Below are 24,063 nucleotides of genomic sequence, written 5' to 3' on the forward strand. Positions count from 1 at the left end.
CGCCGCCTGCCCGCCGCGGCTCTGCGAGCTTGGCCTTGACCGCCCCTCCCCCGCCCCGGTCAGTGGTGGGCGCCCCGCTTCTGCTCCACGGATGATTACTCTCTGGCGAATCCCATCCCCCCAGCTTAAATGAACAAAACCTCCATGCCGTGGCCTGAGTGAAGATTTCGAGGTTTTTAATTTAAAGGCTATGTACAGTTCTATTTTTTATACACCTGTTCTTCCATTCATTGCTACTTAAATTATGGCACAGCTGATGTGCCCACCCCAGAGGTGCCTCTGCTCCCCGTGGCACTGCTGGGGGCCCGGGGCGGGGGTGCAGGGGCAGTGCCGCGACATGAGGCGGCTCCCGCTGGGAATGCGCCCCGACATGCTGGGGCCCGTGACTTTCAGAAACGACCTTACGTTGTGCTGCCCAGAGTTGCCATATTTAAAAACTATTTTCACTGAATTTGTGCTTAGAACTTTACTCTTGCAAATTAACAGTTTTATCAGTGATTTTAAAGGTTGAAAAGTGAGACCAACCCTTCCAGGGAATGCCTGTGGCCGCCGCCCTGCCGGGCCGCCCGGCGTCTGTCTGCTCGTGCCACCGGATCCCGGGGAACCCAGAGCGCTGTCTCCTGTGCCGGGGAGAGGCCCTGGCTCTCGGCGCGTGTTTACTTGGGACCTGCAGACTGTGGCCTCGGGGCGCAAGCCTGGCTGGCGGACGGACCCCCCGGCTCGGGACGCGGGCCTGGCCTCCGAAGCGGGGACGTCTGTCCCCACGGCCGCCGGGGTCAGCGCCTGCCCGGCCGGCCTCCCGGAGCGGTGCACTGTGGGCGCCCCGCCCCCCACGGCCCCCGTTCCTCGAGAGCAGGAGCCGGGCCTCCCCCAGCCAGGGGTCTCTCCTGAGCAGCCTTCGTCCCCCGGGGGCGGGCGCGGCTGTGGGAAGCGACCCGGGAAGGCGGCGGGCAGGGAGGGAGGGAGGGACCGCCTGATCCGTGCCACGGCGCTGCCACCACCGACCCCGGCGGCGCACGGCCTGGGTTTCCGGTGAGCTCCGTGTCGTGCCTGGAAGTGGCTGTTTGTGTCACGAACACTGACCAGCAGAAAGCTCGTTCCTTTGCTGCAGATTTACCAAAAATTGTCTTCTCAGTTCACGCGTTTCTTTCACTGTGGAGTATTTTAGAAGAAATCAATAAACAGTTGATCTCGCCAGTGTGACGTCTGTGCGCGCGCGGCCCCCGCGGGCAGCGCCGGCGGCCTGCAGAGCCTGGCAAGTGCCGGACACGACTGCTGCCCACGGGGCATGCCCCTGCCCCCCTGCCCTGCCCGCCCGAGCTGGGGCGCTTGGGGGCCGAGTCCCGGGGATCCTGCTCCCCCGACCGGGCAGCAGGCTGGCGCTTCCTCCCTCCCTGAGGCCCAAACGGCAGGACCAGACCGGCGGCCACTCATCACCAGGCTTCCGGCTCCCGCTTGGTGGACGCCACTTCTGCCCAGGGAAACTGGGCCCGAGGGGCAGGTGCCGGTTCCAACGTGCGCCCTGGGCTCTGCCCTTCACTTACACCGTGGGGAGCGTGCCAGTCCCAGGCGCCCGGGGTGGGGGGGTCCCCGTTCCCATTACAGAGGGCCCGGGGTACTGAGTAAAGTCCTGTGGCATCCTCCACCCTCAAGGGGGTGACAAAGGCAGATGTGTGGGAGGGAGAGACCAGAGGTGTGAGCACCCCTGGGGCTGCCCAACAAAGCACTGCGGGGCAGCAAGGCAGGCAGTGCCCCTGTGGCATCACTCTGCCTGACTAGGGGGGCCTCTGCCTGACTGGGGGGGCCGAGGGCTAACCTTTGTCATCTGGCCATCAGGCCCTGCCCCCCACCTCTGAGGAGGAGCCACCTGCTGCCTGGGGGGAGGGGGCGCCAGCTTCTGCCTCACCAGCCCCAGGCTGCCTGAAGAAATGAGGGAGGGCGCAGGGAGGGCTGGGCAGGCAGGGGGTGCTCATGCACGCTCACCCCAGCCCAAGGGGGAGCTGGGCCCTGCACTCCACAGAAGAGGGAGCAGAAGTGTGGAGACAGATGCCCAAGGTCCGAGACAGACCGTGACTCACTTGCGTCTGAGGGGGCTGGAGGGCAAGCGCCCCCCCCCTTCCCCTGCTTCACCGGCAGGTAAGAGCAGGGGGCAAGCGAGAGCCACTCTGAAAAGTCAGGGTGAAACAACTTCTCTCAACTTCCTGTCATCTTCACAGCTCCGAGGACTCCTCTGGGCCTCAGTTTCCCCAGGCAAGAGTGGCTGGAGGGCTAGAGTTGGGGTGAGAGGCCACAGACACCCAGGAGGTGACACTGATTCAGCCGGAAGCCTGGGGATTCCGACTCACGGCCTAGCCTGGCCCCCACACAGGACCCTCGCCGCCGCAGCTGACCTGCCCGCCCTCCGCACCGGACCCCCAAGGCACCGACCTCCTCCCCCTGGACCACTGCTGGCTCCACCCCACCCTCAAGTCCCCAGTGTCCTTGGCAGCCTGCCCAGGACCTCCCCACAGCAGATGGGGGAAGGGGGTACTGTCACCCCTCTCCCGGTCTCCCTGGTAGTGCAAGTTCTGGCCGAGTGACCCCGGATTCTGGCTCTGCTCCAGCTAAGCTGGGTCTCCTGAGGTCCCTGCAGAGGGGCGACAGGGCTGGCCTCTGTCCTTACCCACCTAAACGCATACCAGGCCTCTCCCCATGCCAGTCCAGCATGGGTTCACTAGGGGACCAGGGCAGTGCCAGGTCTCAGGAACTGGGGGTCAGTCTGGGGGCGGTGGGCTCACCATCAGCCAGGAAGGATGGACAGGCTCGAGAAGGGCCCTGGGGGCCTCCTGACCGACCCCAGTCCTGTTCGGGGAGAAAGTGAGGCAAGGGGGGGGCCGGGCGAGGCAGCGGGCAGCGGGCTCCCTGTCTGTGCGGGCCTGGGCGGTGTGGGTTGGTTTAGCGGCTGTTTCTCGAGCTCCGCCTACGCGCCAGGCGTGGTGGTGCCAGAGCGTGAAGAAGGCCTAGGTTTGCCTCCCCCAGGGCTCTGGAGCCAGGGAGGGGCGGGCGCTGACACCAGGGCGGCAGCAGCCAGGCGGCGCGGGCAGGACTGGCGGCTCCGAGGTGGCCGCGGGGCCCAGGAGCTCAAACCACCACGAGCACCAGGGCCCTCGAGCCGCGCTCCCACCTCCAGAGGGGCGGGGCTTGGCCAGGGCGGTGGTCAGGAGGACCCGTGACCCCTTTCCTGAGTGGGGGTGACCGCAGGGATGCCCCCCGGGGGCCGGCCAGGGGGCGCCCCGCCCTGCGCGTCCCTGCCAGCCCCCCCCGCCCCCCGCCGGCCCCGTGCCCGGGTGATGGCCGCGCCCTCCCCGCTCCCGCCAGCCCTGCCCTCGGCCCCCGCCGAGGGGGGAGGTCTGCGCCCCCGGCCCCGACCCAGGCCCCGCTGCCCGCGGCTGGGCGGGCCGCGGCCTCCCGGAGGGGCTCCCGGTCGCCGGTGGGGGGGGCCGTGCCCAGGCCCGCGGGGGGCGGCGCCCCCTGGCGGACAGGAGCGGGGTGGGCTCGCGGAGCCCCTGCCCGGCAGGACAGGCCGGGCCGAACCGGGCCGGGCCTCCGGCCGCGGCGGGCGGTTCACGCCCCCAGGCCCGCCACGGCCAGGCGCGGAGCCCGGGCGGGGCGGGCACGCGGGGCGCGGGCGGCTGCCCCCGGCCGTCCCCAGCCAGCCGGGCTTCCCGCCCCGCCGCGGCCTCGCCGTCCGCGCGCGGGCGCCCCTCAGGCGGGGGCGGGGGGCGGGGGGCCGGGGGCCGAGCCGGGTCGCACAGCCGGGCCGGGCGGGGCGCGCGGGGGCTGCCCGTCCTCACGCGGCCCCGGCTGCGCCCCCGGGACGGGCCGCGGCTCTGGCGGCGCCCGCGGGGCAGGCGGCCCCGGCTCCCCGGACGGTGCGGCGTGGCCCCGGCCCGTCGCGGGGCGCTCAGGGAGGCGCCGGGGGGCCCCGGCCTGGACGCGGGGCCCTCCCGGCCGAGGCCCTCTTCAGCCGCGGGCCGCGGAGGAGGCTGGGCCGGGGCGCGGGGCGCGCGGCGCGGAGCCGAGACCACGGCGGCCCCGGCGGCCGCGCGGGGCTCCCCGGCTTCGCCGCGCCCCGCCCGGAGGAAACCCGCGAGGCCCGCGCGGCCCCTGCGCACGCGCGCGCGGCGCGGGGCGGGGCCTCGGTGGGCGGGGCCAGCGGGGCGGGGCCGGGCGGGGCGGGGCGACCCCCGAGGCCCCGCCCCCGCCGTCGCCGTCTCCCGGAGGCGGCAACCGACCGGCTCGGCCTCCGGCGCGGGCGCGCGACCATGGGCGACCCCGGCAGGCAGGACATCCTGGCCGTCTTCAGGCGCCTCCGCTCGGTGCCCACCAACAAGGTAGCGCCGGCGCGGGAGGCGGCGGCCCGGCCCGGCCCGGGCGGCCCCGCGGCGCGGCGGGCGCGGCGGGAGGAGGAGCCGCCGCCAGTGACACGTCGCACTCGGGCGGGCGGGCGGCCTCGCCGGGTCGCGGCCCCCCCGGCACCCCGGGCCCCCCGGGCCCCCGGCACCCCTGGCCCCCCGCACCCCGGGCGCCCCCGCACCCCCGGCCCCCGGTGCCCCGGCCCCCCGGCCCCCCAATGCCCCCCGCCCCCCCCGCGTCGCCAGGCAGGGGCGGGGCAGGAGGCGCCCCGCTCCTCTGGGGTCCCTGGGGGCAGGGGTGGCACTGGGGTTCCTGACACCCGCCGGGAGGCTTTGGGAGGCGACTGGACTGGGGCAGCCGGGGCCTCTGAGAAGGAGCTGGGCGCACACCCAGCCCCGGGCGCGGGCGGGCACCCAGGCCACCTGTGACCCAGCCTGGCCTCCTGCGCCCCGAAACCCCAGCTGGCAGCGCGGGCCGCTTGGGCAAGTGGGACTCGCCCCTCCCCATCCTCCAGCGGCCTCTAAAGTTCCTGGGGGCGCCGCTGGGGCCCGCGGGGTGGCCTGTCCCCGCCGGCGGCCTCAGTTAAGTTGCCCCGACAGAACTGCCGAGGGGGCGGCTGGCTCCCGGCTCCTTTCTCTTGCTGAGAAAACCCGCCGCAGACCCTGGCTCTTCCCTCCCATCACGTCTCTTTGGAGATCGGGGGTTTCCTTCTGCTCCTCCAGGGGTGGTTTCCCGCCCACCCAGGGCTTTTACAACTTCCCGGCTGGCCGGAGACGTTGTGATGACACATCTGGCTACATCACAGCCAGGGATGCCCTCGGCCGAGGATCGCAGGTCAAGCGGAGCCTGGCGAGTGCAAAGGGCTGCCCTGTCGGCTTGGACTCTCCCCCCGGCCTGGACTCTCCCCTCGGGGCGTGTGTCTGCTCCCCACTTGGAGCAGCTGTTAATGAGCCCGGGCCTGAGGCTCCAGCGGAAAGTGTAGAAAGTTCCCGGGTTCCCGGACCTGGTAGATGTCTTTGTTTTACGCTGGGGGGGCCCCTGCCGCTGGAGGGGGCCGTGGGCTTCCAGCGTAGGGGAGTGAGAAGGAAACTGTCAGGGCAGGTGGCGTGCGGTGGGCGCGGGAGGGGGGGCAGCAGCGCTTCAGGCCAGTCTCTTTGCTGTTTTCTTGATTTTCCAAGGCAGATTGCTGAGGTGGCTCCTGGTGACTAGACGGCATCAGGATCTGCGCTCAGCAGGCAGAGCTTCGTTATTTATCTGCTTCATCTCACAAATGTAACGTGCGTCCCCCTTGATGGCGTCAGTGCGGAGAAGCCGCCCCGGGAGGCAGAAGTCCGTGCCTTTATATGCAGAGACGCTGCCGAGGAGGGTGTGCGGGCCTGCTTTTGAGTTGTCCAGACGGCCGCTTTCTCCTCTGTCCCGGGGCGGGTTACTCGGCCGCTTCAGGCCTCATTTTTCTCATCTGAAATGGGAACATGAACCGGGCCGAACTCGGGGCTGCTGGGAGGGCCGGGGAGAGCCGCAGCGCCCCGTGTTCTAGCCTGCAGGCCAGGCCAGCGATGTTTCGTTACTGTTCTTTTTGTTATGAGCAGTGCAGGAGCGGGAGGCTGAGGGTCCCGAGAGGCGTGGGCGTGCTGGAAGCATGAGGTGCAGTCTTCGGGTGACGCGCCGCGGGATGCGCCACGTTTCTTGATGGAATCTCTCCGTTTGATCACTAGTGAGAAAAGCCGTTACCCTGACCAAGAGGAAAACCAATTTTAGTGATGTGGGAGAGTTGGGTAACAATAAGCATTTTAAAAGCGGGGCTCCAGGAAGGAACGCTGAGCTACAGCAGGCAGGAAGGGGGCTCCTGTCTGCTTTCGGAATACGGCTTCCAACTTCCTCCTCGCGGGTCCACTGAGGACTTGGTCTGGGACAGAGGCTTTGACGCGTCCCTCGCGTGTGAAGTCCTTCCTTGAAGCTACTCTGTTCCTCAGTTGGCTACTGGTTGCCAGTTATTCGCCCAACAAAGGCCTGTCGAGCTGGGGAGACAGGAGCGCCTGCCCTCCGGGAGCGGGCTGTCGGGGAGGAAGGGCACCGCCTGGCGGTGTGTTTTTTGCTGTGGAGGCCGCGGGGCGGCAAGAGGCATGGGCGTCGGGGCAGCACTGAGAATCTGCGGGTGCCACAGCAGAGGGGCCAGCAGCGAGGTCCTTCCAAGGCGAGGCCTCTGGGGCTGCAGGAGCCACACACAGGCCCAAGAGCTGGCCAGGGCCTCAGTGGCGCCGTCTCACGGTGTGGCAGAGTGGACTGGCCAACAGGTCGTTGCTGTCCTCACCCTCAGGCAGAGCTCTTGTCGGTCAGGAGCTGTTTACTTTCTTCACCATAAGAACAGGCGGGTGACAGGTGGAAGCAAAGGGCAGTTCCGCTCTCACAGGCCCTGGTCTGCGCCAGCGGGAGCCCCTGGCTTGGGTTCCACCTGTGTCTGACTCAGGCCCTGCAGCTCCCAGGCTCACCTCCCACCCCCACAGCACCCCGCGGCCTGTGTTTGCATTTAGTGCCCATTCGGCGCCAGTCTCACGCCTCAGCTCAGGTGAGCAAGAGAGACAGGCCCTGGCCCTGTGGGGCTGCGCTCCAGCCGCTCCTGGGCTTGTCCTGGCTGAGGCTGCGTGTCAGGAGCCAAGCGGCTCTCGGAGCCCCGGCCCCCTCCACGGGACCCCTGACTCGCCAGCTCTGGGCTGTGCACCACCTGTCACCCCCTCTCCAGGGCTGCATGCCGCCTGGGAGGCTCTGCTGAGCCCCACGTGGCTCTGGGCCCCTGTCTAGAAAACGTCTTACATCCCGTCCTTGGCAGCTGGGATCGACCTCAGGACCCGCTGAGCTGCTGAGCTGCCGCCTAGGGGCTCCAAGCAGCCCGCGCTTCTGGGGTCACCTCTGCATCCACATGGCGGGTGCCGGTTCGGGCTTGATGGTGAGAGCACCGCTTGCGGGTAGCCGAGGGCTTACAAGCAGCTGTTCGGCGAGGACAGCACCTGTGGCAGAGGCCACGGTGCCCAGCACATGGCCTGGCAGACCGCAGGAATGATAAACAGCGCGGACGACGGGCGCCTCCACTCGAGCCTGTCGGGAGGCTGTGGGGAGTCCCCGGCGTTCACGCTTGTGTCGCCCTAAAAAGACCAGATGTCAGGGCCTCCCTGGTGGTGCAGGGGGTTAAGTGTCAGCACTATGAAGCTGTCCGCAGCCTCTGCAGCACAAGCGTTCGATCCCGATCCCGGGCCAGCCAGGGAGCAACCCACATGGTGCAGCAGACCTCAACTGGCTCGGCCGCTGCTCCCCCAGCAGTGTATTTTGTCTGCCTGTTCTGTTCCCCGCTGTCTCTGGTGAATCCTCTCACCCCGCCCCCCACCCCTGGCTGACATCCCAGCTCTTGTATGCATAAGTAAATTAAAAATAATAATAATAAAAAGACCAGAAATCAGATCTTTCCTGATGATTATGGGTGGAACAAGCTTCGCCTGAGTGGCTGCCTACAAAGTGGACCTAAAACAGGCCTTTTTTTCTGGAAAAAATTAAAATTAAAGCAGTTCTTTTAGTGGAGCTTTTACTGTGCTGTTGTTGTGACTTTAATTATAAATATTAATTTCTAGGCAACTCTGTGGGCTTTCATTTTTTTTCAAATTTTACTGATTTGCCCCTTGTTCTCATAACGGCACATTCGGGGCTGAGCCCGGCGTGCGCACAGGCCTGGCTTCCCACGGCCCCTGCCCCTGCCCTCCCGCCCCCCCCCCCCAAACCAGGTATTTTTCACATGCTGTAAGGTAAATTTATGTCCTGTTATCAGATGAAGGATGTTTGGCTTTAGTCAGTGTTGCAGGGACCTGTCATCCTCTGTGGGCTGTCGTGAGCTTCCTAAGCTGTTTATTTGATCAACAAATATTTACTGAGTGTTTAATGTGGGTGCTGCCAGGCCCTGCGGGAGAGGGGGCGGCTCCCTGAATGTGGACGTTTACTGAGCATCAAGCCCCGGGGAGGAAGGCCTGGGGGAGGAAGGCCAGGAGGGTGGCTCCTGGGGAGGGAGCTGTGAGGCCCACGCTGGCCGGGCAGGGCGAGGCGGCCGGAGCCAGGAGCAGAGTGCTCTGTGGTTATCTGGGTGACTGAGCGTCTGAAACAACAGACATGGCTCACAGGTTGTGAGGCTCTGGAGCCTGGTGTTGGGGGCAGGAGGGAATAATGGCTTCACGCAATAACACTTTTTTTTCCTGGGGAAAAAAAAAAAAAACATTCTCTTCTGAGTGGAATTGTGCCTCTCCTGTGCTGACGCGAAGGAACCGTGAGCCTTAGGATCCAGGACACGTGCCTGCGTGTCGGGGCAACGTTACCAGAGGAAGCGGGAGGGCCGAGGAGGGAAGGCTGGGGGTCTCTCCGGCTGGGCAGAAGCTGCAGCCCGGCTGCCCCACCCCAGGCCCTCTCAGCCACCCCTTCAGCACGGTCTGGCCTCATGGGGCACTCGGACCCCCAGGGACCAGCGAGGGGCGCGTGAGGATGTGAGGCCGGCGGCGGGGGAGAAGCAGGCCCCAGGACCTGCCGTCGGGCACAGAGCCCCCACCCAGGCCACAGCTGGGCCCCTGTCCCGTCGCGTGGCTGGGAGGGATCCGTCGGGCTCCAGGGAGAAGGGCCCGCTGGGCGGGGTGCCGGGCGCCCGTGCGGCCGGGTTGGGGGCGTGATGGCCCCGTCCTTACCAGGCGGGTGTTGTAGTCCTAGGAGCCCATTAATAATTAGTGGAGCCGATGCAGTCTGCTGGTAGTTGAATGTTATGACACTGCTACGGAGTCCGCAGGGTTCAGGGCTCACGCTGAATACTCACAGCGGTTCCACTCGTGTGATGCGGTGTCACCCAATAAATTGAAATTCCAGCCCTGAAAACAGTCCTGGTGAGGTATTTCCCTTTCCCCTCAACTTTCATTCATTTGCCAGTTATTTACATAACTATATCATTTTGGGGTACAACTTCGCCCCACGCTTCCCTCTCCCTCCTCGGGAGATGTTCGCTGGTGGCCGGTTTGAAAGGGGGAGCGGGTTCCCTCCGGGTCATGGACGCCCCCCGGGCCGCTCATTCCACCCACAGGAACTAATAACTAAAGTAAAAAATTTCTTTCAGGTGTGTTTTGATTGTGGCGCCAAAAACCCCAGCTGGGCGAGCATCACCTACGGGGTGTTCCTGTGCATCGACTGCTCGGGGTCTCACCGGTCCCTCGGGGTTCACTTGAGTTTCATTCGGTAAGTGCACCCCGCTGCGTGCAGTGACCCGGGCCGTGTGGCTCCGCCCCCTTTTGCTTCACGTTAGCCTGGACACCGAGTCAGTGCGAGGTTGGCTGTGGGCCCGGGGCCTTGGCTCTTGTGTGCTGACGTCCACGTCACGGGACGGCCAGGCCTTTCCTGCCGGGTCACTGCGCCTGGGACGCGGCCGCGGGGAGGGGGGCAGAGGTGGCAGACGCGTTCGAGACACTTTCCTCTCCCTTCAAGTCTTCTTGAGTCCCAGCAGCTCGGAACCCTCGCCGTGGTCATTCCCTCCTGCCGGACGGGACTCAGGGGCCGTGGGTTGGCCGCACCCCATTTTCCATGGTTGCCCCATTGGTGGGTATTTGCTTCCCTGACCCTCCTGGGCCTTCTGTGCGCATGAGAGAGAGGGCCTCGCTGGACACACACGACCCGCAGTCTGGGGGTGCGAGTGACCTGATGCGAAGTAAAATAAATGGAGACAATGAAAGAGGGAATGAGAGGATCTGGGGGCGCAGGGTTAGATGCGGGAGTGGGGACATGGGGGCTGAGCTCGCCAACCTTGCCGCGCATCAGGAGGCAGCCCCGGCCCAGCAGCCCCTCGCATCTCTGCCCCCCTAGGCCTCCCCCCAACACTTCACCCATTTCCCTGCCACTTCCTCTTGCAGGGAGGGCCCCGGCCGGACAGGCAGCTCTTTGGAGTGTGCGGTTTTATTTTATTGCATATTCTGTCCCGAGGAATATTGATACAAAGCAGTTACTGCAAAGAGCATTGGTTCGTAGTCGGTCATCATTTATGGCGAGACAGTGTCTACCAGGGCACAAAGGCTACACGCTCGGAATAACAGCATCGCTTTCTTTTTTAACATACTAACTTCGAGAAAAATCTCCTGAGCTCTTTTTTCAGAAATCAGTTTGTGAGGGCGCGACGGGCTGAACATCAGGGCGCGAGGCCCGCGGGGCTGCGGAGTGGAGGGCGCGTCTGTGGCTTGCTGTGGCTTCCGCGCGTCTATGCGTTTCTTGGCTTCCTTTTCCTTCGGTACTGGGCTCAGCATATTTTGAACACACTCCCCTGTCCTGAGCTCTTTTTCAAATGCTGGAGGAGTCAGTTGCCAGGGCAAACAGAGCTTTTTGAATGTGCTCCTGCCCCCAGAGGAATGGGCACCTCCTCTTCCAGGCCCACGAACCCGGTCCCTCCGGCACGGGCTGCTGCCCTTTCTCCTGCCGGTTCTTTGCTCCCTGCCGAGCGCCGCCCTCTGACCGGCCCTCCCTCCCCCACCACGAAAGCACACTGACACGCCGGCCTGAGTCATCCCGGGAAATCGGGTCTTGTGACGTGTCGGCAGCTGAGGGAGGGCTGACCGGAGACCCGCGCGCTTGGCCAGGAGGGAGTCAGATCAGCGCAGCAGCCCAAGCGGATGCTCGGAAACGTCATCAAAAACCAAGCGAAGCCCAGGGCCGGCGGCCTAGGGTCCGGGCAGGGAAAGTCCAGAAGCCCAAGAAAGTCAGGTGCTTCACATTTTGGGGGAGGTAGAGGGTGCTTCTTTCAACACGTCTTTTTTTATTAAAACATTACAAGCACCAGCTCATTGGGGGAAGATGCTGGTACCCCAAAATCTAAAGAAGTGAAAGTCCCTCCTCTAGAACCCCTTTCCCTTCTTATTGTCACCCACCCCCACCCCCTCCCCCCCACCCCCCATCTCCCACACCCCCACCCGGCCCACCCACACCTCCCACCCCCCCCACCCCATCATCCCCACACCCACACCCACCACCACACCCACACGCACACACCCACACACGCCCACACCCACCACACCCACACCCACACACACACACACACACACACACACACACACCCCGCCGGCTCCACCCCGGTTTGGCTCGGGCGGAATGTTTCTCTCAGCGGAGTTCTTTTTATTTTTTAATAGAATCCCACGTTAACAGTTGTCCAAAGGGAGCATTTCCCCAGCGGAAGGGCAATAGCAGGTGAGGGGGACGGAGCTGGCGAGCGGCCTCCAGGGGCCCGTCGGCCGGCCCACCGCGCCTGGGGCAGGGGCCTTCGCTTGCTCCCTGACACCCTGGCCTCCGCCCCAAGTCCCTGTTCAGTCGCTCGTGCGCTGACTCAGGCGAGTGGGCCCAGGTCCCTGCCGCGGCGGGGTCGGAGCGGGCCGAGCTACTGCGCGGGGCCTGGAGCAGCGCCGTGTCCCTCTGCCTGGACGAGCAGGTGAAGCTAAAGGAGGGTGTGACCTTTGCAGTGAACTTGGAAGGTTTTGTGAGCGTTTAGGCCGGGACGCGAGGAGGTGGGCGCTGAGGCTGTCGGGTATAGAGGCGGGGAAAGTGGGAGGTTTAGTGGTTTTTTTTTTTTAAGATTTATTATTTATTTATTTATTTATTTATTTATTTATACATGCACTGGGTACAGTCAGAAGCACGGGAGGGTGAGAGAACTCACCAGAGCCAGAGTGGGGAGCAGAGCAGGCAAGTGGGACCCTCCTCCGGTGGCCGGGGAGCAGCAGGGGATCGAACCAGAGCTGCAGAGGCTGCAGGCAGCTTCGCAACCCAGCACTCAACCGCTGCGCCACTGGGGAGGCCCGGTTTAGTGGTTTTTATGTGCACAGGACAGAGAAGTTGTCCCCAAGGGGACCGTGGTGGGGGGGTCTTCAATGCCTCTGGGAGCTTGCTCTGCGCTCCTGATTGTGTACAGGAGGGGCATTGCCCACCCCAGGGGCCCCACAGGGATTTGGGGGCTGGCAGCCTAGGGGGGGCCGGGGTGAGGAGCGGGGTGCTGCGAGCACTAGTCCTTACTAGCCCGGGGCTGAGGGAGGGGTGACCAGACGACTTCTCTTCAAGCCCCTCTCCCGGCGCCCCAGCTGTGGCCCCACATCCTCGGGGAGTCGCCTCAGTGGGCGCAAGAGGAGACGCTTTTTGTGACGTTGGAGTGGGAAGGCTTCACCCTCCTGACCTGACCCTGCCAGCCAGCATAAACAGACAGCGGCGGCCTGGAGGCCCTTCCCGGGCGTCTGTGGAGCCCGGGCCACCGGGTGCCGCCCGCCGTGCCAAATCTCCATGCCCTGAAACTTCGCCATGTTTGTTCAGTGAACCATCTCCTGTGTTTCTGAAATCTATATAAATGCTCCGCTGCCGAAAAGAATATTGACTGTGGCAGCAGCAATGGAACGAATTCGCACAGTTTTCGGGAGTGTCTGTCCTGTCGGCTGCGGGGATTCGCGGGGCCTGTCTTCTCATTACCTCGCTGGTGACGGGAGCTGCCGTGTTAGAGCCACACCAGCTCTGCCTCTCCTTCCTCCTTCCTCTTTCCTGAGCGCTGGCAGGGCGGACCTTCCACATGCTCGCGCCCACAGCCGTCCCCTGCTGGGGGAAGGCCCGGGGCCAAGTCGAGTGCGTCTTCAGGGTGACCACGTTCAGAGGCCACTGTCACCAGGACTTTCGTTTTGAAATCCCGGCGTTCTGAGGGAGGGTTCCTGTCAGCTCAGCTCACAAGCGATTAGTTTTTTTATCTTCATTTGAGAGAAATATATCTGGAAATGTTTGGCTTTATTTCTCCAAGCTAGTTTAGGACTACGAACGGGTAAGTTTAGGACACACTCGCAGCCCGCCTCTCCAGGCCCCTGTCGTGCACCCGGCCGGGGTTGGGGGAGACGGACGCCCTGTCCTGGGAGCTTGATGCTTGCAGCTGGGGGTGACTGGCTGCTGCGGTGATGGGGACCCCAGTGATGAACCCGGGCTGTGAGAACCTGGGTCGTGTGGTTTGCATCAAGAGCCACGTACGTCTCAGACATCAGCTGTTTAGATTTCGACAAGACTGAAATCAATCAAACTCTAACTACCCCCTCTTCACACATGAGGAAAGTGCAGCACCGAGCGGTTCAGGGATTTGAGGGCTTCTCCGAGGTCCCGCCGCACTCCAGTCTGTCTCTCGGGACCAGCTGTCCGCTGCCACCCACGACCTAGGGCTGAGGTTGCACGGGAACCGGTCGGGGGGCCTGGGGTTCATGAAAAGCGAGCAAGTGAGCAGGATCTTTCAGAGGAAAGGATTTGAGAGCTAGATAAGAATTGAATCATTTCCGTGATCATCATCATTTTTTTTTTTAAGATTTTATTTATTTATACAAGCACTGGGTACAGTCAGAAGCGCAGGAGGGTGAGAGGACTCACCAGAGCGGGAAACAGAACAGGCAGACTGACGAAGTACACTGCTGAGGGGAGCAGCGGGCGGCAGGAGAGGTCTGCGCGCCATGTGGGACCCTCCTCCGGTGGCCGGGGGGCAGCCGGGGATCGAACCGGTGCTGCAGAGGCTGCGGCAGCTTCGCAACTCAACGCTCAACTGCTGCGCCACCGGGGAGGCCCTGATCATCATCTTCTTAAAGGAGATTTTTTTGGTCTTTGGGGAATCTGTTTCTCTGAAGGTGTGATTTAAAGTTCTGCTTTTCATATGTCACCACACAGTGGATTCGCTGTGTGTATATGTGCTAAGATTATATGTTTGTACGATGGGTTTTAAACAGCTATTAGCCTTGAAACCACATCCTAATAATTGCAGAGGTCAGAGGCACCATCCGGCAGAGGACTCAGCACAGGGAAAGGCAGCATCAGAGGGAATTCCTGGTGGCCCTGAAGCCTCTTGTCTTTCCACCATCTTGTCGCTATACCCACCAGCACCCCCTCCTTTCCTCTTGGCGCGAGGCTGGCCGTGGCTGGCGCGGAAGGCTTGGCTTCAGGCTCACGCTGTGGAGCCACTGAAAAGCCCTCGCCCTGGTTGCACCGTCACGTCTTCCTCGCTGTTCACGCGGTGGATTACATTCGGGGCTGCAGCACCTGCCTTGCCCTCGCTCCGACTTGACCTTAGATTTCAGACAAGCAGGGCTGGGCGGGCGGCGGCGGGCAGCGGCGGTTTTCACTGGTGATCACTGGTTGCTGAGTTTTCTTCCTCGCTGTGGGTGGTGATGTGGGGAGGTCCCGTCCGCCTGAGGACAAGACCCTGTGCTTCCTCCCAGCTGCCCTCAGGGCTCAGGCCAGACAGACACTGACCTCAAAAAATCCAAAACCCGAACAGCGCTATTGCGAGCAGAGGCACATCACTGAATTTTAGACCGAGGCGCCGTGAGGATGTGAGGCAGAGTCGGAGTTACTCCGGCAGCCCCTGGAGCTCAGAAGGCCCCATTGTCCCGAGGAGATGGCTGGCGGCCTCGGCGCTGCTGGCCGGGCAGGACGGCACTGGTCAGGGGATCAGGGCCAGGCGTGGGCCGTCGGCTCTCAGGGAGGACGGGTGGGGCCCGGGGCTGCTCCCCCCACTGTCCTGTGTGCTCCAGTCCCAGCACCTGGACACTGTCCTGTGGACACCAACTTGGGTCCTTCAGGATCCTGAGATCTAGGAAACCTGATTCTCGAAAGTTCAGTCTTGGTTCTGGGGAACCAAAGTGCTAACACTCGTGAATGTTCTTTCCTTTTAGATCCACGGAGCTGGATTCTAACTGGTCTTGGTTTCAGCTGCGCTGCATGCAGGTCGGGGGAAATGCTAATGCCGTAAGTTCCCCTGGGACTGGCACCCATTGTGTCACACTCAGTGACTGGCGCCCGTTGTGTCATGCTCAGTGTTGCCTGCAGAGGCCGGGGGGCTCCTCGGGTGACAGGGAGACCCGTGGGCTCCTGAGCTGGGCCACCCACACGACTCGCTCACGCAAGACTCTGTCAGCCCCTGTGAGCAGGGAGCTTGGACTCATGCTGGGGTGTAGTGACACGAGGCAGACGATACCCCACTCTCCCAGGCAGAGGCCAGGAGCGGATAAAGAAGAGGCGCAGGTGCTGATAAGGGACTCGAAGGAAACTTCAACGGGGAGTGACGCTGTCGAGCAAAGGGAGGCTTCTTTATGACAGGATAGTTTTTAATATCTGAGGGCAGCTTAGAATGTTTACAGCTGCTTATATCTGAACGTTAATTTATTAAGTACAAATTAAAAACCTGTTCTCCAAATCTTCTTATTAATCTGTCAAATTTATAATTTCTGTGTAAAGCATTGTAATGGTTCAACTCATTTGTCAGTTTAGAAGAGCAGATTTCCTGAACCCCATTTGTGGACCTAACTAAGGATCCCCAGACAGTTTAAATGTCACTAACAAGTTCAGTGTATCTGATTTCTCAGAACACGAGACGAGCAGCCTTGCAGATCACCCCAAGCACTGATGCTCTCACGGCGAACCCCTTGGGCATGCCGTTGGACGTCACAGTAGAAGAAAATCAGATCTGTGCATCAGATAGAAATCATGCCTGGCATCAATTAAACCTTTGTGATTCAAACAATAAGTCTAAAATAGTAGTTTTCAAAGTTCCAGATTCTCTTAAGTCAGTGTTTCTCAACCCTTACCCATGATTGCACCCTAAGCAGAAAAAATCCCTTAATAATTAAAAAATAAATTAGATTATTTTAAATTTAAATTGGGTTTAATTTTTCAACGGTGAGAGAAATTGAACATGAAGGAATACACCTTTGTTAGGACTAAGCTTTGGGAGCCTCCAGCCATCGCGGTAACTGCGCTCTCCTGCCCTCCCCAGAGCGGTGGCCCCAGTGCTGGCCTCGGCTACCTCAGCTGCTTGTTAGAAATGAGCGCGCAGCCTCCTGAGTCCACAGGCTGGTTCCTAGACTTACTGCTGTGGGTTTGATTTATCAGGCCTATTTCTAAGCCTCCCCAAGGTTGCAGAGTCTCAGAGGTTGGGGACTAATGGGGGCGGGGTGGGGGGTAAGGTCCCCAGTGCAAGCCGCGGGGTCCTTCAGTGCAAGCCACGGAATAGGAGTTACTGGCCTGGAACCACCCACCTTGGTCCAAATGGCAACTGATGGCGCTGCAGGGAGGCCTTAGTGGGGGGAGCCCCACTACCCTCAGGACAGGACCTGACGCCTCTGCACGCTCAATACTGTTGGTCATAATTGCATGGATAAGAGCGTTGCTTCTGACGCGTTTAGAACACCTGCTTTAATCCAGTTCTCAGCTCTGCCATTTGCATCTTTCGTGGATTTCTGAGGTGGTTGGAAGCTGTTTCCTCCGACTGTTTAAACACTGCCACCGCTGTGGTCTCTGAGGGAGGACTCGGTGGAGCGAGGTGAGGGTCAGCAGAGCTCCTTGCCGTGTGTCGAAACCCGTTTAGTGGAATCCAATTTGACATGGATTTCTCACGAATGTGAAGGTCATTCTGAGGGGAGAATGTCCTCAGGCGGCGCCAGGGCGACGGGATGGTTTCCTGAAGGGCCTGTGACTTCCTCCCGTGAGCGGCTCCCGTGCCCAGCGCTCACGGCCTGTGGCGTCACACTGTGAAAGGCGGTCCCTTTCCGCGTTTGAGTTGCTTTGGTTTTCAGGAGGATTTAAAAGTCCCCTGTGACATGACGTTGCATTGTCGCCCGTCCCGTGAGACAGAATGCAGAACTGGGGGCGCGCTGGCGCGGTGGCTGGTAACCCATGTCCTCCCCTGCAGGCCTCCTTCTTCCATCAACATGGCTGTGCCACCAGTGACACGAATGCCAAGTACAACAGCCGGGCTGCCCAGCTCTACAGGGAGAAGGTCAAGTCCCTCGCCACCCAGGCCACACGGAAGCATGGCACCGACGTAAGTTCCCTTCGCACGGCGCATTTCAGTAGAAAAGGTACTTTTCATTCCAAACAGCAGAGCTTCTAGCTGGGTCCTCTGAGGGAGACATGTACAGGGGGTGCTCACTGGTCACAGGGATCGCGTTTTGTGGTGCCGCCGTGAGTGCGGAGCTGGGAGCTGGGGGTCAGCGGGTGCCGGAGCAGCAGGAGCCACTCAGGGCCCCTTGGGAGCAGGGGCTCACGTCACGCTTTAGTCAGCGGATGAATGTATAACCCGTGTCGCGCGTGTCTGTTTAAAGACACTTAGTGTGCAGTGTTACTCACCTGAGCCCAGCGCCAGTGCCGAACGCGCGGATGCAGTCTATCTGGCGCTGTGATTCCCGGGAAGAGCCTGGCTCAGCCTTGTGCTCGGGCTGTGAACCCCGAAACCATCCACAGAAACATGAAAAATGTGTCAGGGAGAGGACATTTGTCATAGTACGAGCTGAAACGAGGATGCAGGCCGAGCCTGGTCAGCCTCCAGGGGCCCGGGGATGGCAGTGCGTGGATTGCAGCGGGCAGGCGGATCCGCGCTCTGGAACCCCGGGCACCAACGGCAGCTGTGCTCTGAGCCTGCACATAGATGTGAGGCCAGTGATGCCCCCTTTTGGGGACTGCTCTGTGGGGCTGGGTGTATGGGCTGCTTCCTTACTGAAGTGTGCTCAGCCCCGCGTCAGGTCGGCGTGTCCCCGCCCACAGTGGTGGAAAGTGCCCGAAAGGGAGGGAAAAGGTGAACGGAGCCCCTCGCCCAGCTGGGGTGCTAAGCCTGCTTGTCTCCATTCCAGCTGTGGCTCGACAGCTGTGTAGTTCCGGCTTTGTCACCTGCACCCAAGGAAGAAGATTTCTTTGCATCTCATGCTTCTCTTGAGGTATGTCTTAGGCTGGATGTGATTTTGAGGTATGATCACTTAAGTAAGAAATTAATTTCCCACCTGCAGTGGGTTTCTAAATGCCGTTCTGCAGGGTTTCCATGCTACGGAACCATGAAGATATAAGACCCTTGTCTTTTATAAGGGGAAAATGCATGAAGGCAGGTCTGAAGTTGTCAGGAACCAGCCGGAAAGGGCTCTCAAAGGTCAAAGCTGGTTTGAACAACAAAACAAATAATGGCAGTATTATCCTCCAAAGAATAAAATAAATATCCTGAGTCCAACCTGCTGTGAGTAGACGGTTATGTCCATAAATCAGAGAAGGGGCAGGTCTTCCCTGTGGAGGAAGCCCCAGACCCGGCTGCAGACTCGCTCGCCCGCCCGAGCAGGCAGACTCCTGTCCCGCCTCCCAGACTCCAGATTGGAAAGGGAGCAACAGTAACTTCCCAGAGGAAGAGGCGGGCAGGCACCACCGCCACCCCACAGTCAAGGCTAGCACCCTTGGCCTTCGGTCCCGCTGGCCACACACACGGGAGGGCAGCTCCCCTCTGTGCTGCCCTCCCCACACCAAGTCTAGTCATGAGGAGTCAACGGACAAGCCCGCACTGAGGGGCAATTGGTCTGTGCCCTCCGCAGAGTCAGGAGCTGTCACAAGCCAGGGGTCAGGGAGCTGGGACAGTGCCGGGGGCCCAGGTGGGGTCCAGCACCGGGAAAGACATGGTGGTGGAACCAGGTGGGAGATGCAGCTAAAGTCTGGACCTCAGCTTGTGGTGTCGTACCAAGGACGATTCTCAGTTTTCAAAGAAGTTTCATGTCATGGGGACTTTAAGCTATCTTATTTTTAAGACTTATTTTATTTATTTATGCATGCAAGAGATGGGGTGTAGGCCAGAGGTACAGGTACAGGTGTGAGAGGTACAGGTGTGAGAGGATTCACCAGAGACAGAGTGGGGAACAGAACAGGCAGACTGACTGAAATGCACTGCTGAGGGGAGCAGCGGGCGAGACAGGAGAGGTCTGCTGCGCCCTGTGCGTTGCTCCGCAGCCGGCAGGAATCAAACCGGCACTGCAGAGCCTGAGGACAGCTTCACAGCGCTGCGCTCAACTGCCTGCGCCACCAGGGAGGCCCTTAAGCTATTTAGAGGAAGCTGGGGAACATGTACATGGAAACCCTCTGGACTGTCTTTGCAATTTTTGTGAAACTCTGAAGTTATTGTGAAAAGATCTTTTATAAAGGAGGAAAGACTAAGAAATATGGTCATACAGTGAAAGACTTAAGAATAGACGTGTTTTGGGCCTCCCTGGCTACACAGGGGGTTAAGCACCGCCCTTTGAAGCAATCCGCAGCCTCTGCAGCATGAGTTCCATCCCCGGCCAGGGAGCAACCCACATGGCGAGGCAGACCTCTCCTGTCTCCCCGCTGCCCCCCTCAGCGCTGTATTTCAGTCAGTCTGCCTGTTCTGTTCCCCACTCTGTCTCTGGTGGATCCGCTCACCCCCTGCACCTCTGGCCTGTGCCCTAGCTCTTGTGTGCATAAATAAATAAATCTTTTTTAAAAAAAAAAAGGAATAGAGGTGTTTTCACATTATCCTCCTTCCCACTAATCCAGGTACACTGAAGGTGACGAATAGGTTTTTCCCTGCTTTGTTTTGTTTCTTACGACTTTTCTGCCCTTGCTTCAGGGGAGCGGTGCAGGCTGGGATGTGGCACAAGCAGAGATGCCATCTCTTATGCCGAGGGCCGTGGAGGCTGCCCCAGCCCACAGCGAAGGTAGGAGAGCTGTCTCGCACCTGCCGCGCCGCAGCCCCACGACGAGTGTGCTTCGCGGGAAGGCGCCGTGAGGGGTGTAGAGTGGGGGTTACTGGACGTGGAGTGGACTATAATCGCCTTTGGTAAAGAGCAGAACCAAAACATGTAGACACAGATAGCCTTCCGGACGGGGCACGCTGGTTGGATGAGTGTGTGTTACTTTCATAATCAAAAAGCAAGATTTCAATTTTTAAAAGCTATTCTGTAAATAACTGATACCTAACGGGTCACCATTGGTGACGGTGCTGCCGGATTACACTTCCTTAGGAACACCCTTCCGTCCGCTGCTTACATTTCAGACATCACTTCTGAGATCTGAGTGACGTGCATGAGCACAGCAGCTCTTTCTGTCTTAAAATGGGGCACTTTTTAGAGCAGAGTGTTGTTAGCAACAAAAAAGTAATGTTTGATAACTGGGAATGAACTTCACGGGTCAGGTTCCTTAAGAAATGCCTGCTTTTGGGGCCTCCCGGTGGCGCAGAGGCTTGAGCGCTGTGCTGTGAAGCTGTCTGCAGCCTCTGCAGGGAGGGTTCGATTCCCGGCCAGCCAGGGAGAAACCCACCTGGCACAGCAGACCCCTCCTGACTCGCCTGCTTCTCCCCTCAGCAGTGCATTTCAGTCAGTCTGCCTGCTCTGCTCCCCGCTCTGTCTCTGGGGAATCCTCTCACCCCCCGCCCCACATACACCTCTGGCCTGTACCCCAGCTCTTGTATGCATAAATAAATAAATCTTAAAAAAAGAGAAAGAAAGGAAAGAATCCTGGCAGAGACAGGCAGCAGTGGAGCCGGGGCGTGTGGTAAGGAAAAGAAGGCACTGGTCTGCACAGGGCGACGGGTGTGAGGGTGGGAGTGTCTGAGGGCCCATCCCACGATGAGGTTCTGGTGCCTGTCCCTGGTTTTGCTGTTCCGGGAGGAGGGAGTGGACATGTCAGGACAGGAACATTTGCATCTGGGAGAACAATGAGTGGAGTTAGGAGAAGTGTCTGATGTTTGGACAAAACAATAAAACTGAGCAGAATCAGAAATTTAAGTATTATACACGGAAATGTAAGTAGCCTCCTGCTTTGCCTATTTAAATGCTTTCACTGGAGTTTACCTTCTAAAGGCTCACAGAAGTAAAGCAGTCGAGTTACCTCTAAATCACTGTGGGGATGGCCCTTTTTGATAATATCTTCATGGATTTATCATATTATCTTCATGGATGTTATTGCATGTTATATAACATGCATGTTATGTTATTTTCATGGATGTTGTCACACACCAAGGAATTCACGCTCTCAGCGCACCCCACACCTGCCCCCGCCTGCTCATTAGCAGTCTCTCGCCGCCCCCCTACCCCTGCTCCCAGCTCCCAGCAACCACTCACTAGTCTGCTTCTTCCTCCAAGATTTGCCTCTGTGGCCATTTCTTGGGTATGAAGTCATGTCACATGTGGTCTTTCTGGCCAGCTTTTGTGATGAGCACAGTCTTTGAAGGTCCGTCCACGTCGCACTGGTCAGTGCTTCCCACCTCGGTGGCCCAGGGACAGTACAGTGCACGCATGGGCTGTGTTTTGTTTTTCCATTTTAAGTAATACATAAAACAAACACTGCAGAATAACCAGGATCATTTTTTTTTCTAAAGATTTATGTATGCATACAAGAGCTGGGGTGCAGGCCAGAGATGCGGGGGGGTGAGATGTTTCAGCAGAGACAGAGCAGGGAGCAGAACAGGCAGACAGACTGAAATCCACTGCTGAGGGGAGCAGCAGGTGAGTCAGGAGAGGTCTGCTGCTCCATGTGGGTTGCTCCCTGGCCAGCTGGGGATAGAACTCGTGCTGCAAAGGCTGCAGATTGCTTCATAGTGCTGTGCTTAACCCCTGGTGCCACCAGGGAGGCCCCTAACCAGGATCATTTTAAAAGTCAACTAGAAAACAGGGAAGATTTCTTGGCAACTGAAAAGTTAGAATTCTGGCACTGGTAGAGTCGTGTCAGAGTTTCCAAAGGTTAATACATGTGGGCAGTCACCCACACGCTCGCCAGGTACCTCAGACCAGCTCCCTGTAAAAGGCCAGGTCATGTGGTAGAATTCCAAGGGATTTTTTATTGGGAGACAACTAACACTTTCATGCTATAAAGCAACTAAACAGAAAATACGCTGTTTTAATGGACCGTTAAGTAAGAAACACTGAGAGGGATGAAGTAGCACATGAAGCTGAAAAGAAAGACAGACCAGGTGGCACGGGTAAGGTGTGTGCTGAGAAGCCGAAGGTGTTGCATGTTCAGAAGCAAACCTGGGCAGTACTTTTCCTCATTAACGTCATTATTTTTAACTCGCAGATGCACCGGAACAAGGACCAAGCGTGGAAGGTCTTAACATGCCCACGAAGGCTCCATTAGGTAAAACTTTAAAGCTGCCTTCTCATTTAGAAGGGGCGATGTGTTTGGCGAAAGTGAGCCTTGTGCCTGCATCTGGCTAAACTTGACGTGGCAGTGGTGTGTCGTCACGACTGCTCCTCCCATCGTGGGATGTGGCTAACCACGGACGGGCTTCTGTTTAGCCGACCTGATGACCGCGAGGCTCGGGGCCCATGTGCAGGCCGCGGTGGCTGCGCTGACGCCAGCTGATGTCGGGCCACTTTGTCTGCAGACAGGCAGAGGGGCCGGGCACCCGCCCCACCCCCGATGACTCGAGGGCCCTAAGCATTGTCTCCTCTGTGGTTTCATGCCCTGCGAACTGCACCTTTAAGGTCTCACTGTCAGGGAAGTCGAGTCTGAAGTCCGTGCGTTACACTGCCCTAGACAGAGCCTCTGGAAGGCCCTGGCTCTGGTCATCCTGGCCCCCAGGCCGGACGAGGCGGGAGCAGGCCCTGAGACGTCCCCCGCTCGCATCCGGGAAAGTGGTGGGAAGAACAACGTCCTTGGCCCGTTTCCAGCCCAGAGGGGTCAGAGCTGAGGACCTTCTTCCTTGGCTGTTTGTGCTTCTAGTACATTCTCACCCTTGAAGAGAAATCATTTGTTCTTGCTGGGTCTCTTACACACAATCCTAAAAGCATCCTAGATAGTCCACGAGGGACACTCACCCAGGAGGAATGAGCTGCTACTTCTCTAAACGCGTCTGCGTTGAGCAAGTCCTGCTGCTGGGGCGGCGGGAACCTTCCCCTCGCGCTGGCTAGTGGGGTGATGCCGGGCGTGTGTCGGGAGGAGCACGTCGATGGCTGCTCGGTTGTGTGCGCAGAGCTGGACAAATTCACACTTTCAAGTAATTTTGAAAGCGTGCGGCGTCGAGGCTCACAGGAAGGCTGTCCTGACGCCACGCGGGCGGGTCCCGAAGAAGCGGTGGCGGCTCGCTGGGCTCGTCGTTGCTCTCCCGTGCGGTGTCCAGAAACAGTTTTCTCTGGGTTCGGACACTGTGTGGGAATCCCAGGCCCCGCTCTGCTGCCCTCACACGCCCCGTGCCATCTTCTGGATGGCAAACAGAGTAGAAACTGCTGTAACCTCCCCAGGAACGACGTGTACTCTCTCAGGAAAAGACACGCTAAGCTAGAAAAATGATGTAGGATTTCTGTTGGTCTGACTGTTTGATTTTTTTTTTAACAGAGGTTTCCTCTATCATAAAAAAGAAACCAAATCAAGCCAAAAAAGGAGTGAGTATTCTGCGTCAGTTACCGGACAGTTTGCCTCCACAGCAGCGTAGATGCCGAAAAGGCCGTCTCTGTCATTTTAGCTGTATTTTGAGTCAGACTGTGACAAACACAACCTTGACAAGGCCTGTGTAATGCTCAGTGAGGTGAATGTTCCACCGAGGGACAGTTTTCTAGAAGGAGTGTTTAACATTTCTTCCATCAATGACAAAATTCTGAAAAATCAGCCCAGGCTCCCCAGAGTTTGCACCTGTGGGTCGCACTGTGTGGTGAGGCCTGCGGGGCGCTCAGACTCCGTGACCCCTTCCTGGGCCGCTGCCCTGGGGCAGGCACTGGGGGCTGGTCCTGGCTGTGTCCGTGGCTGGCCATGAGCTCCCGGCCGAGTCGCTGGGCTTCCGGGAGCGTTGGCCCCTCGTCCGCGAGCTGGGATCGCGGTAACGCCCGGTGCGCGGGCGGGAGAGTATGTCAGCTGTCATGC

At 59.9% G+C, this 24,063-nt stretch overlaps 1 protein-coding gene across 1 annotated transcript in view; it reads left to right on the plus strand.

Moving 5' to 3' along the window:
* Positions 1-4,267: 4,267 nt before the first annotated feature.
* The window catches only part of ARFGAP3 (ADP ribosylation factor GTPase activating protein 3), a 34,663-nt gene continuing 14,867 nt past the window's right edge, over positions 4,268-24,063 (plus strand). Inside the window, exons 1-8 of the mRNA XM_037513423.2 lie at positions 4,268-4,373; positions 9,527-9,645; positions 15,120-15,192; positions 17,135-17,266; positions 18,072-18,155; positions 19,838-19,925; positions 22,282-22,341; positions 23,542-23,588. Of these exons, the coding sequence (XP_037369320.1) occupies positions 4,305-4,373; positions 9,527-9,645; positions 15,120-15,192; positions 17,135-17,266; positions 18,072-18,155; positions 19,838-19,925; positions 22,282-22,341; positions 23,542-23,588 (672 nt within the window). The 5' untranslated portion in view covers positions 4,268-4,304. The remainder of the gene's footprint in view (positions 4,374-9,526; positions 9,646-15,119; positions 15,193-17,134; positions 17,267-18,071; positions 18,156-19,837; positions 19,926-22,281; positions 22,342-23,541; positions 23,589-24,063) is intronic.

The sequence above is a fragment of the Talpa occidentalis genome, unplaced genomic scaffold, assembly GCF_014898055.3.
Source record: "Talpa occidentalis isolate TD23 unplaced genomic scaffold, MPIMG_talOcc4v2.1 talOcc4.16, whole genome shotgun sequence".
Lineage (NCBI taxonomy): Eukaryota > Metazoa > Chordata > Mammalia > Eulipotyphla > Talpidae > Talpa > Talpa occidentalis.